The sequence below is a fragment of the Trichoderma evansii genome, assembly GCF_050947405.1.
Source record: "Trichoderma evansii strain SZMC 28006 chromosome Unknown GGI43scaffold_8, whole genome shotgun sequence".
NCBI classification, from domain to species: Eukaryota; Fungi; Ascomycota; class Sordariomycetes; order Hypocreales; family Hypocreaceae; genus Trichoderma; species Trichoderma evansii.
In genome coordinates, this window is record NW_028145198.1 from 797,483 (window position 1) to 810,293 (window position 12,811).

Consider the following 12,811-nt stretch of genomic DNA (forward strand, 5'->3'; position numbering starts at 1 on the left):
AATTAGCCCAAGATGATTCGTCCGATAGCGGCCCCACATGGCCAAAATGGCGTCAACTTGGTGGCAGATTGTTCATTTTGCGGGCAGCTTTTGCGGCCTACAAAGCGGCGTTTTGTGTAACGAGACGAATCGCGCAACGCTGGATTCCAAGCAATTAGCATAGGCAAAAAAGACCCCCCCAGTTCAATCCATGCTAGATTAAAAATCGCTATCGGCTTCTCGGCGCTGGGGTCGTCGGCCTGTCGGGCGAGACGATGAGTGGTGAATTCTGGCCGTGGGGTGGATATTTCGTAGCTGTTGATAAGAATGAGGGAAGTTCTCTCGAGACTATAGAAAAGCTTGTTCCTCGGAGCGTTCCTCGGAGAACTCTCATTCACTCTTATCAGTATTGAATCCTTCGACTTCGTGATAAAGCTCAAGCTTATCTTCTCATATCTCATACTTCATCTCATATCTTCCCTCCACACTATAAAGGCAGCACAAGAAGAAGAAAAAGAGTCACAAATCCCAGCATACCGGATCTCGGTCCTCCCGACATCCCGCGTCATCCCAAAATGGCTGCAGCAGAAGCTCCCAGCAGCAACTACATGCTCGCTGGCCTCAACTGCGCAGACAATGTTCATCTCATTATTGGCACAAATCCGCTGGCTGCGGCACGATGCTCTCAATCTCTGGGTGCTGGAGCGCATCCTGTGCTGATTGCGCCGGAGACGGCTGAGCTGCATTACAGCCTGCAGCGCAGAATCGACGACGGCAGCGTCAAGTGGGTGCGCACAGCGTTCAAGGACGAGCATCTCTTTGAACTAGGCAGAGAAGAGGTAGGAAGAGTAGCTGATGCTGTATTTGTGACTTCAGGGTCAAGAGAAGAGCTTGGTAAGTTATAATTCATCCCCATATATGTATATGTGTATGTATATATATATATATATAATTCTCTTATACTAACACACCAACCAGGCTCGCACATCGCCTCTCTTTGCAAGCGCAATCGCATCCCCATCAATGTCGTTGACGCACCCAATCTCTGCACCTTCTCCCTCCTCTCCACTCACAACGACGGCCCTCTCCAGATTGGTGTCACCACCAACGGCCGCGGCTGCAAGCTCGCCTCTCGCATCCGTCGAGAAATCGCCTCCTCCCTGCCTCTTAACCTGGGAGCCGCATGTGATCGCTTCGGCGAAGCAAGGCGGCGTATCCAACAGTACGACAGCGCAAACGGACTGCCCAGTTCCGCGACTCTTGGAGATCTGGACGACTCTGTTGACCAGAGCGCATTGTTCAACAAGCTCGTCACAGAGGAAGATGTTCGGAACAGGAGGATACGCTGGCTGAGCCAGGTATGCGAGTACTGGCCCCTGAAGAAGCTTGCCTCCGTCAGCGACGAAGATGTCAATCGCCTCCTCGAGGCTTACGCCGACACCGCAAAAGAAGATCTCGCAAAGCGCACTCAAGGCGGCAACCCTAACAGCGACGCCAGCTCATCTCAGCCACTCGGCAGGATCATCCTCGCCGGCAGCGGCCCCGGCCACCCAGACCTGCTCACCCGCGCAACTTACAACGCCATCCAGTCCGCCGACCTCATCCTCGCCGACAAGCTCGTTCCATCCGGCGTGCTAGATCTCATCCCCCGCCGCACGCCTGTCGAAATCGCTCGCAAGTTCCCCGGCAACGCCGAGCAGGCCCAGGAGGAGCTCCTCGCCGCCGCCCTCACCGCCGCAAAGGCCGGCAAGACGGTCCTCCGCCTCAAGCAGGGCGACCCATTCATCTACGGCCGCGGCGGCGAGGAGCTGGCCTACTTCCGCCAGAACGGCTTCTCCGCCGACGGTGCCGTCACAGTCCTGCCGGGTGTGACCAGCGCTCTGAGTGCTCCTCTATTCGCCGCTATCCCCGCCACTCAGCGAGACGTAGCTGATCAGGTCCTCATCTGCACTGGCACAGGCAAAAAGGGCAAGGCCCCTGAGCCTCCGGAATACGTCCCCTCACGGACAGTCGTCTTCCTTATGGCCCTCCACCGAATCGTTGGCCTAGTCACAGAACTCACCACACCCGTCGAAAATGAACACTCAGAAACTACCACAGCATCAACAAGGGCGCTCTGGCCCCTATCTACCCCCTGCGCCGTCATCGAACGCGCCAGCTGCCCCGACCAGCGCGTCATCCGCACCACTCTCGCCCACGTCGCCGAGGCCATCGAGACAGAGGGCAGCCGCCCGCCCGGCCTCCTCGTCGTGGGCCGCTCATGCGAATTCCTGCACCCCAGGGAGAAAGGCAGGGCGTGGACCGTCGAGGAAGGGTTCAGGGGATTGGAGGACGTAGGGATTGCCACGCAATTGACGGGGCTGGGGCTGGCTGTTGGAGAAGCATAAAGTTTCACGGCCCAGAGGAGTGGACGATGAAAAAAAAAAAAAAAAAAAAGAAGAAGAAGAAAAAGAGTAAACATTTATCCAGAGGAGATTTTGAGACTGGAGTAGTTTGAAGGAGGCTTAGAGGCGTAACTGCCAAGATCGATCTGCATGATGGCGTTTCTTTTGGATTTTATGGGTGCAAAGAGACTGAAAATCACACCACGGACTGTTTGATTTCAGCGGAGTGTTTTAATTGAGGAGAAGCGGGATACATAGCAAAGCACTATTTTTGTATATTTCAAGGAATACCTGATGCGATAAAATATTCATCGCAAGAGAAACAAGTAAAATAAAGCATTTCTAGTCCATCTATCTGGCACAGTAGTCTATTTATGGCATATTACAAGTTTATAGGTAGATAATGTTGAGTCACACGACATAGACATATGCATCGCCATGAGCGAAAAGAGTAGGAACAAAAAAAAAGAATGTCAGTCCATTTTCTCCGAGATGCTATGCTATAGAAACAAAAAATAAAACACAACCATTTGCGCCGATTCGTCTTTAAAAAATTGTAAGGAATGGAGGAGTATGCAAATTCTATATAACGTCTGATACGTCCCTCTGTAAATGGTATAAACCCCCCGCGTGGCGGCAGATCTAAAATCAAATATATACAAGTCGAATGGTATGAGAAAAAGAATGGTCACCTCTTCGCCGGCTAACTCCTCGGTTTCCACATCTAGTATTGTATAAAAGAATGCTTTCTAGATAGAAAAAAAAAAGCCTTTTCATAATGCCCAGATAGTAGTATATGCATACACGTAAATCACCAAGTGAAGCTTTCTTCGATGAAATCGATTACCGTGTGGCCTTGTACTGACCGAACGGCGCCTCGTACATCGTCTGCTAAAGCACCAGGCCCGCAGACGCTGACCACCATGGCACCAGTCTGTTCCTGGACTTCCTTGGCCAGCAGTAACGGGACGTTGGGTCGTCCGGGGAACATCTTGACGGTCGAGCTGGTGCTGGCAATGTCACGAGGGTTTTGGGGTCGAGTGACAAATACTTGGATGCGGAGGATGTCTTTGCGGTTAGGAATTCGCAAGATCTGGTCCATGAATGGGCGGACCCACTCTAGGGATTCATACTCCCGGATAATCCAGACAAGCGTAACTCGTCGCGTCGCAACGGTACCTTCGTTGTAGCCGCTGAGCAGGTGTCGAATGTAGGAAATCTGGTGGGTGATGCCTGTAGAGCCGGCAAACAAGACGGCGTGGCCGTAGGAGTCGAGGCTGTGGTGTCCAGCATACGGACCTTCCAGCGCCGCCTTCATTCGAAGACCCTGTTCTGAGGCTTTGACCGTGTTGAAGAGCTTTCGTGTCATACCGGTCTGGGCGCCGATAAGGAATGATACCAAAGTGTAGGCACTGTTGCGGTCCATCGCGGTGAGGGGTTCCTTCTCAGACGTAGGAAGGGAGTGTTGGACCTCATGATCGACCCAAGCGATGGAAAAGGGGTGACTCTCCCATGCGTTAACGCCCCAGAAGCGAAGATAGGCGTGGGTTCCTGGCTTGATGTCAACATATCGCGGCAGGCGGAAAGTGACTCTCGTGACGTCGCCAGGCATGGGCTCGCACAGAGCATCTGCAAAGCCCTTATCGGACCAGTTGACCCACGCTAGGCGAGCAATTCGAGCGAGTCGATCGGTTATCCAGAGCGATACGATGGTAATGATCCAAGACAGCTGGGGAAGACCACCTGGGATACTGGCGGTAGCGCAGTGAATCCATGTACCAGCAAATACCACGGCGGCAAGGAGAATATGAAGGTTGAGAAACGTCTCGTAAAAGGCGTGTCGAAGAGGCGAGACGGCCTGGATGAAGATCAATAACAAAGCCAGAGTGCCAAGGCCTCCAGATCCGAGAAACGGGCTGTGGGTTACGGATTTCCAAGCACCGGCCCAGCCGCTATTAGCTACGCTTGGGATGGACCAGGCAATGGTATGGATGAGGATCTCAACAACAACGATGCGGCCCAGCCATCGATGCAGGAGGTTGTATGTGTCGAAGCTGATTTGCAAAAGCTTGATCAGAGGGTTGTTTCGTCCTGCCATGAAGATCAAGGGGACCATGTTAACAAGGCCCAAGACGCCGGCTCGGCCTCGCAACTCGGCGCAAAAGGAAAAGTAGTTTGCTTGAGTCCAGTCAAGGATGAACATGTACGCAATGTTGCTGGCGAGATACAAGAACAGGAGGGTGGCATGCAGCCGTGACGGCAAGGTGCCAACGTTGATGGCAGATGAAAAGCGGAATTCTCGATTGTGGCGTTTTCCAAACAGGGGAGCGTAAATCATATGCTTCTTCATGCCCGGCATCCAGCTCCATTGAGAAATCTTCCAGTAGCCTTGCTTCTCCCGCGGCACTGACATAGCCGATACCTGGCGTAGCTTGGCCCATGCTAGCTCTGCTATTCTGATAAGTAAGATGACGACACCAACGGCTCCCAGACTGATCCAAAGTAAGTCTCTAAATAAATTGTTCTGCGTCTGATTGACACCATTTAGCGCTGTGGTATAGGGTGCGATAGTTGGATTGGGTTGTACCTCTTGGCTGTCCGACGACCTGACCTGCAGCACTGATGTAGGTATCAGGGACTCGATGCCACCAACGAACCGGCGCGGATGGTAGTCCATGCTGACTTGACTGGTCTTTTTTTTTTTCTTAACGAGGTTTGGATATTCGTCGTCGGGGGAGGCAGGGAGGCAGGATAAAGAAAGGTAAACAGCAGAAAGTAGACGAGCCGTAAAGGAATGAACGAGCTGTCAACCCAAAAGATGTGTGTTGGTGAACCCAAAGAGAAAAGAGTGTGTCGGCCGTGTTCCAAATGGCGCCACTCAGTAGCGAGATGGAGTCACGGACGGTCGGAAGAAAGGGCAAAAAAAAAAAAAAAAATCGATTGTGTTACACTCCGCTGCTGAATAGCATCCTGTGCGTACAACAATGAAGGTGGGAAAGGAAGTGAAGGAGATAGGAAACCGGCTGAAGGTCGAGGGTGAACAGAAGTGATAAGTGGTGCAGGGGTCCAGAAATCACCCGTCACTGTGTGCGGGCGACCTATTGTGGCTCGCTGTACTCCGCAGCGGCCGCGAAAAATTGCTTCCAGAAGGGCCACTCGCTCGGCTTCGGGTTAATTGAACTAAATGAATCGGTCCAAAAATTGCGATTGTTTCCTGGCGAGATTCGTTTCGTCTCGGGGGGCGCTGACGCGCGGTTTTCGGTGGACCCGTGGATATTGAATAGTGTAGGAGATGGAGACTCAAGCAAGGACCAGGAGGTTGACAAAGTGTAAGAACTGTAAAATGGAAGAGGCGACCCAGGCCGCTATTCTTGGTGGTATGTGTGTTTTCTTTTTTGGTGTGTTTGTTTATGCAGTTTCGTTTCACTCGGGCGATCAGACGCTGGTATGCGCGCAGTGGTTACGGCAATATCAGCGGGCTTGGTAGTTGAAACGCCAGTCGAAATAGTCGAGCCGATCCCGCGCCAGGGGTGGGATCGTGATGGAAGATAGAAACAAATATGCTGCAAGCAGCAACTCAAGCGTTTCGAACAGATGGTCGATGACGACGACAGTCACTGGGGCTGTGGAAATGGTGCAAAGATCAAAGATCGCAGGCCTCTCTGAGGAATGATGCGAAGGAAGGTGGTTGATTAAATTGCTTTTTACTCTCCAGAGAAGGAAAAAAGACGAGCGAGTGCAGGTGAATCAGATGAAACTCAGACAAAAATGAATGGACGGGGGCGAGCCAACCACGCTGGAAGGAAAAGACAAAAACGATGATGAAAACAAGAGTTGAGCGAGGGGAGCAGGGAGAGTAAAAGACGGTTCGCCCTGAACTGCCCACATTCCCCCTGATGGCTTCGAGATGGCATGTCCAGTATCTGTACAGCGATCAATGGCTGCTGGTCGTTGATTCTGCGGACTGGTCCAGGGCGCCGGGGTGCTAAGCTGTTAGCGCCCCCCTGCCGAGCGTGGGCCCTGAACGGGTCGATGACAGCGCCCCTGCAGGCTCTAGCCCTGCCCAAAGAGGACCTAGAGAGGGGTTCCTCGGCTGGCTGCCAGTGGCTGGCGGCCACTAAAAACGCCAGCTGGCTTTGTTTCATGGCGCAAGACGCAGGTACCAAGCACGGCAACGACGCCACTGAGAGCTGCGAGCGCTGAAGCTACATGATAGTGTGGAGGAGGGAGAAGTAAGAATTGCAACGACATGAGTTTGGGTTTACGCTTAATTCTGACGATCTTTCTCTCTCTGGGATTTTGAGTTTCTTTCGCTCTCTCGCCAAAACGAGGCATGGTACGATCAATGGTGACTATATTATCTATTGGTTTCACAAGCATCTAGTATCTAGGATCGGGTAGTCACAAACACATGTTCTCCGTGCATCTCCCATCTACTTGCAGACTCAAATCAGGCTCTCTCTCTCTATCAATGAGCACAAAACTGCCTGTCTGTATCAATTTTTTCCTCTTCCAGCTTCGGCCAGTTACTTGGCCCAACGACTGATAACTGATAGGCCAGCAGCGTTTGTCCCCTCGCTCTCGACTCAAACTGTGGACTCTTCGGGGCTGCTCGGGAGCGCTATGCAAGGATTTGTTAGACGCTGCATGCCCAAGCAACCACCAACAAGGAAAAGCTCCATCTGGACGCCTCTCCGGGCGCCGTGGTTGGCTGCGACGCTACATTTCAGATGCTAGGGCTTGGCGACCAGATGCGCCCTTTGACTGGCCCATCGTGTTTCTGAAACAAGCCACCCGGCGGGCCCTGCATGCCGTAGAGCCTAGTTCAGGGGGGCTACGTATCTTTTGTTTCTCTACGACGTTCTACTACTGCTATTATTGAACACAGAGGACACAAAAACACGAGGGAGTGGCAATCTTAAGGCTCTGCCGACCACTGACTGACTCTCCATTCCGACCAGCTGCAACTCGAGAGGCTGGTGAGTAGCCAGTCAGAGAGTCTAGTCCGCAACTTGACATTTGGATCTGCAGAGCGCTATTGCCGCCAAGGCATTTTTAACTCAGAAATATCTACGCCAGTATGCCAAGAGAGAACAAGAAACTATAAGCGTTACACTGGGGACCAAGATGGTGCTGTTGATTGTTCCCCGTACAAGTAATCTCTTCCCACCGCACATTGCAGCTTCCAACAGCACAAAATGGCATGAGCAGATGCACACATGGCATGATACACGAGGGCATAAGGAGACATTTCTGCTCTAGAATGTCGTCATTTTACCCCTTCTTAATTTTTGGCCTGAACCTGAAAGGCACCTAACTAAAAATCCAATATCTATCCAGGCCAGCTTGCTCAATTACTGGGGATGTATATTAAAGATATATTGCAAAAGATTACTTCTAAGATTGCGCACGAGCATCCTCCCCACTCGGGCATGCCTTGCCAATACTGGACCGGAATTTCAATACAAGAATGGAATAGCAAGAGGAGAAGGTGCAAAGAACGTGGGTGAGCCGAATAAGCACGATGCTAGTGGGAAAAAGAAGAAAAAATTATTCCATTGCGTCGGGACCGCGCGCGTTTAGCTGTCACAGAAAAATGAAGCCAAGGCCATCTTCATCTGCTGCCAGGGGTCAGAACCTGCTCAACCACCCCACGGCGCTTTCGGCCAACTACCCGATGAAGCGACAGTGGCCGCCATAAGCATCTTGGCTTAATTGACAGTAAAGTAATCATGATAGTAGCAGTTGCTTCTAGACCAGCAGTGGCTTGACAATCAGGCCTCATGTCGTGATGGCTGTCTCACTTTTGACAGCGGAATACTTACAATCAAATCGGCAATCTTACTTGCTCAACCCCATCACGATGATCTGAAACAGTGAAGAAATTGTTTGAGGTCGATCCGTAGTGAATAGATGCGGGTGGTATTGAACGATTCTAACATCTCACTTTTCAGCTCTTTGTGATGTAATTAATTCCATTGTAAATTGCTATTGTTGGTCTGAATAATTGACGGCAATCACTCAAAAGTGAATTACACACAGATGGAGCTCACACTAAAACACATGGCCGATGTGCCTTAGCTGCTTGAAAAAATTGCCACTACATGGACAGCTTATATAAGCTGCAAAATCATGTGACCTTGAATCTTGCGTGATATTCACCAGCCACATAGTTTGCGCCATCAGCCACACGCGCTCCTCAGGCAGAAAAATTTCCGGGCCGGCCGCCGTTCACAGTGACGCCAGCCGAATACGCCCGGAATTTTCCAAGAGTGGTATCACGAGCTCGCCCGTCCAATATTTGTCGCATCGCCATTGAGCTCGCCACCATGGGTGCCCAAGAATCCAAGCCCCAAGGTCATTCATGGAAGGTGTATGTAAATCTATTAATTCCATTAATATGAAAAAATCCACCTCCCTGCGGCCGCATTGGTTAGCTAACGGGTAAAATTTTATATCAAAACAGCTCAGGACCTCCCAGCGTCTCTCTACCAGTCCTAGAGACGCTCCAAACCAGCCCTGAAGTACGCCCTCGATTCGATATTCCGTATTTGCCGTATTTCAAAAACTAACATGGCGGTTAACTCTCAGACCGATGCCTCTCGCAGCAGACTAGTTGAGCAGCACATCCAGGCCCGCGTTGCCGAGGAGCTCAAGAAGCTGCACAAGAAAGAAGCCGATGCCCTTAAACTTGCGCACGACAAACTCGCCGACCTTGCATCTTCAGACGCCGAAGAGAAGGGCCCCTCACGCTATACTGTCGGCAAGGAGATCGAGGCGCTAAGCAGCAAACTCGAGCAGCGAAAGAATGTGCGAGAACTGCCCGAGAGTGTGGAGACAGCACGAAACAACGTTGTCCGATGCTTGAGAGAAAACGACAGGAAGCCGCTGGTCTGCTACGATGAGGTTGAGGCGTTCAAGGCCGAGGTGAAGAAGTTGGAGAAGGAATGGATTAACAGGGTGACCGCATAAACTTGTTATAAAAGGAGATGAAAGAGATGACCAAAGACGATTGAGGAAAAGGAAGAAAAGAGAAAAACGGAAAAGACGGGCATATAGACTTATGATGACCGTCAGTGGTTCAAGCACTGGCCAAACTTGGAGCGAGCGGGCTGGAACAGAGGCGTATATATGTGTATACTATGGCAAAATTGGCAGCGGTAAAAGCTGCATGCATGGGAGTTGCAATGTATGACCAATAAACAAAAAGAAATTTTATTTTATTCAAAGGAGGGATCCATTTGCAAATCTATGTCCATATCTTGCGATGTTGATTCCTTCTTCTCAGCTTGAAGCGCTGCTTTCCTTTTCAGCCCTTCTGCTCGCAGTCTCTCGCGCCTAGCTGCAGCATCTTCCCATTCCTTGCCTTCAGGATTTAATTTCTTCGGTGCGTTTGCTGACTTTGGGTCAAGTATAGCCTCTTTCAATGCTGATCGAAATCTCTCTATCCGCTTTGTGTTTTCTACGAAGCGCTCGTTGGAGATTTGTAAGAGCATCTTGAGATACTCCGGAGGGACTATCCGCCGACGCTGTCCTTGTGCATCTTCGTAGCCAATGAGTGATTCGAGGCTTAATCCCATGGAGCGGATAGCAACTATAGGTGTAGTTTGCTCGCCAGATGGAGATGTGATGTTGATAGAGCCAGACTCTCGAAATCCTGCTTGTAATGCGCACCTTAAGAGAAGCTGGGCATGACCAAGTGAAGCAGTAAGAACATGAAGAATCTTAAGAATATTTCTCAGTCAGCTCCTGTCATAGAGAATATATCTTCACGAAATAAGAGAAGAAAAAAAGCCACTCACCATGGGCTCAAACTTAAAGTGTATGAGTCTCCTCTCATCGCTGGCATCATGATATATCTCAAGCACATCTGCCGCATCCGGTAATCCCAACTCCTTCATCCAATCCAAATATTCCTCGCCTCCATCGGCCTTGGGATCATGAGAGACGTACAGCCATGTGCCTCCCGCTCCCTTGCCGCCTACTCTCGCAACTTGCTCACTCTCACCATTCTCCCCATCACCAGTTTTGGATTTTCGACCTTCAAGAAAGACACTTGCACGGCCTGCGCAGCTACTTGTCGTCACATATCCTTCAGCAGTGTTGATTTCGTCAATAAGATATCGGATTCCTTCGTCAACGGAGCCCTTGGGCGATGCATCAGAATATTCTGCATCAGGGATAGCGAGCTGTTGAAGAATTTTTGCCTTTCTCTCGAGGAAAGGAGCAGAAGGAGAGCTAAGGCTCTGCATTATGAGTAATTAACTAAAAGATAAAATGGGACAAAATGAAATGAAAAATAAAACTCTATTTTATGCCTGCTTTACTCAGAGTGTGAAAAGACTGTATATCGCATAAAATATTGAACTGTACTATACGTATTACCCTAGAGACCAGAGAAAAAACTGCTGATAGTGCTCTATCAGCAGTTGGCTGCTAGTCGCGTGGATCGCTGTCAGACGCTTATCTACGGGGCGCCGCGCGGGGCACCCCGTGGCTCTAAAGACATGTTCCAGAAAGTCTAACGCAGTGCTGACTTCAGCGACGATTTTCTTCATTTCAGTCACAGTGGCAACAGGTTTATCAATGAATTACTTTTTATTTGCTCCCGCTATCTATAGCTAATATGGGCATGTGATGCCGCCTTTTGTCAGCAAACCTGCGCAGTCGGGGAATTCTCGGGATAAGAGGATTGAAAGCGCAAAAACAGATAAAATCAAGCCGAACGCCTTTTCCATGATGTGTATCTAGGAGGTAAAATGCCTCCGTCAAATGCTGGCCCCTCGATGCAACTCCTTTTAAACATTCCGATCGCCAAAAAACCACTGAAGGTCATCATGTCATAACAAATTATATTCTGAGCGTGCCTCGCCATAGAGGAGCAGGACACACGGTACTCGAGTCTCATGAGACAGGAGCAGTCTTGCTCTCCATTTGAGTAGCAATCTCAGAGTACTTGGACTTCTTGTTATGGATGCCGCACTCAGTCTTGCTCTGGCCCTTCCATCGACCGGCGCGCTCATCCTCTCCCTCGCCAACGGGGACGGTTGAGTGCCAGTCGCCGACTGACTTGTAGCCTTGGTCAAGCAGGGCGTTGTAGGGGACGTTATTCTCCTTGATGTACTGGTTGACCTGGGCAAAGGACCAAGTGGCCATGGGGTTGATCTTGACAATGTTTCTCTCCTCATCGATCTCAATGATGGGGATGGAGCCACGGGCAGCACCCTGAGATCGTCGACGACCGTTAAGCACGGCAGCGACCTTGAGCTCGTCGTATGCTCGCTGAAGAGGCTCGACCTTGACAATGAAGTCATACATATCACCGGCATTGTGGTAGAACTTCTCTCCGTAAGTCTCCTCAAGCTGCTCAGCACTCTCCATGCCGTCGGGCTTGAAGATGTGGATGGGGACATTGGGATATCTTTCTCTAACGCGATCGACTAGGTCATATGTCTCCTTGAAATGATATAGAGTATCAAGGAAGATGAGGTCAACAGTCCGGGACTCAGGGTTCTCCTTCTGGATCTTCGACAGCATGTCCATGGTGGCGAGGCCTGTTAGGCCAAAAGCTGTCGACTGATAGAGATTGGGGAACATGATCCTGCAGAACCGAAGGATGTCCATGGGGTGCATAGTCTCCATCTGGTCGTTGAGGTATTCAATGTGAGACTTGCTGAGGGAAATAACAGGCTTCTCTGTTCGTGGTGATGGAGAGTAGTCGGACTGGCCGGATGCATAACCAGACTCGATGTCGTTGGGGTCAATCTTCTCGAGAGTGTATGAAGGCTGAGCCGACGCTTGCTCCATGATGACGGACATGATGGCAAGAGAGTGTTGTGTTGTTTGTGTGGAACGTTGAGGCGGCCCTTGAATTGGGTAACAGACGAAGTAATTGGGCGGGCTTGCCTGACGACCAGATTGTATCCACAAGAGCAATGCAATGCAGAGATACAAGTGGCTGATACTTTTCAGGACTAGAGTCTCAATGAGAAGAGCGTGTGTCACTGAGCAGAGAGGTATGCGGTTTGGAGGTCTATGGGAGCAGAGAAAGAAAGATGGCTTTTTTATTATTACTGAGAATCCTGGGGGAGCACTCTTTTGATATGAGAGGAGGGATTCCGGGGGAATCTGTGGCCTTTCTTTACCAACCCGCCCTGACTAATTCTCCTCCCGGGCGAAAAAACCAATGATGGCAAACCAAGCAGGCCCCCGTCCAATCTACCAGGCCAGTCCCCTCGGACCATCGCTCACAGAAACTGCAGAAAACGAGCCAAATTGCATTGAGCACGCGCCTTAGAAGCTCCTTAGGCGTCTGGCGTTGAGTCTAGGAGCGATCACGACATCGACGCCAAAGCTTCCGCGATGTCGAGCTAAGGCCTCTGATTGGCTGAGAGCGGGGACCCCAGGCAAAAGATTTCAGTATCAAGAACAAGGAATTTCACACATTG

At 50.6% G+C, this 12,811-nt stretch overlaps 5 protein-coding genes across 5 annotated transcripts; 2 read left to right on the forward strand and 3 right to left on the reverse strand.

The window, feature by feature from the left end:
* Positions 1-464: 464 nt before the first annotated feature.
* GGI43DRAFT_362559 (uroporphyrinogen-III C-methyltransferase) lies at positions 465-2,716 on the forward strand. Its single transcript, XM_083202402.1, has 2 exons — positions 465-873; positions 958-2,716. Exons 1-2 carry the CDS (start codon positions 555-557, stop codon positions 2,364-2,366), a joined length of 1,728 nt encoding a protein of 575 aa, XP_083061317.1. The 5' UTR covers positions 465-554; the 3' UTR covers positions 2,367-2,716.
* A 24-nt stretch (positions 2,717-2,740) lies between these two features.
* Positions 2,741-5,299, reverse strand: GGI43DRAFT_403548 (uncharacterized protein). The gene has a single exon (XM_083205804.1). The coding sequence runs from the start codon at positions 5,038-5,040 to the stop codon at positions 3,175-3,177; it is 1,866 nt and encodes a 621-aa protein (XP_083061318.1). The 5' UTR covers positions 5,041-5,299; the 3' UTR covers positions 2,741-3,174.
* A 3,254-nt stretch (positions 5,300-8,553) lies between these two features.
* On the forward strand, positions 8,554-9,596 carry GGI43DRAFT_403556 (Mic19 family protein). Its single transcript, XM_083205805.1, has 3 exons — positions 8,554-8,736; positions 8,830-8,887; positions 8,955-9,596. The coding sequence occupies exons 1-3, from the start codon at positions 8,693-8,695 to the stop codon at positions 9,333-9,335; spliced, it is 483 nt and encodes a 160-aa protein (XP_083061319.1). The 5' UTR covers positions 8,554-8,692; the 3' UTR covers positions 9,336-9,596.
* GGI43DRAFT_362887 (tRNA methyltransferase TYW3) lies at positions 9,172-10,941 on the reverse strand. Its single transcript, XM_083202408.1, has 2 exons — positions 10,166-10,941; positions 9,172-10,087 (listed from the first exon to the last, which is right to left on the reverse strand). The coding sequence occupies exons 1-2, from the start codon at positions 10,613-10,615 to the stop codon at positions 9,584-9,586; spliced, it is 954 nt and encodes a 317-aa protein (XP_083061320.1). The 5' UTR covers positions 10,616-10,941; the 3' UTR covers positions 9,172-9,583.
* On the reverse strand, positions 10,942-12,307 carry GGI43DRAFT_362886 (phosphoadenylyl-sulfate reductase (thioredoxin)). Its single transcript, XM_083202407.1, has one exon. It carries the CDS (start codon positions 12,180-12,182, stop codon positions 11,268-11,270), a length of 915 nt encoding a protein of 304 aa, XP_083061321.1. The 5' UTR covers positions 12,183-12,307; the 3' UTR covers positions 10,942-11,267.
* Between the last annotated feature and the right edge of the window lie 504 nt (positions 12,308-12,811).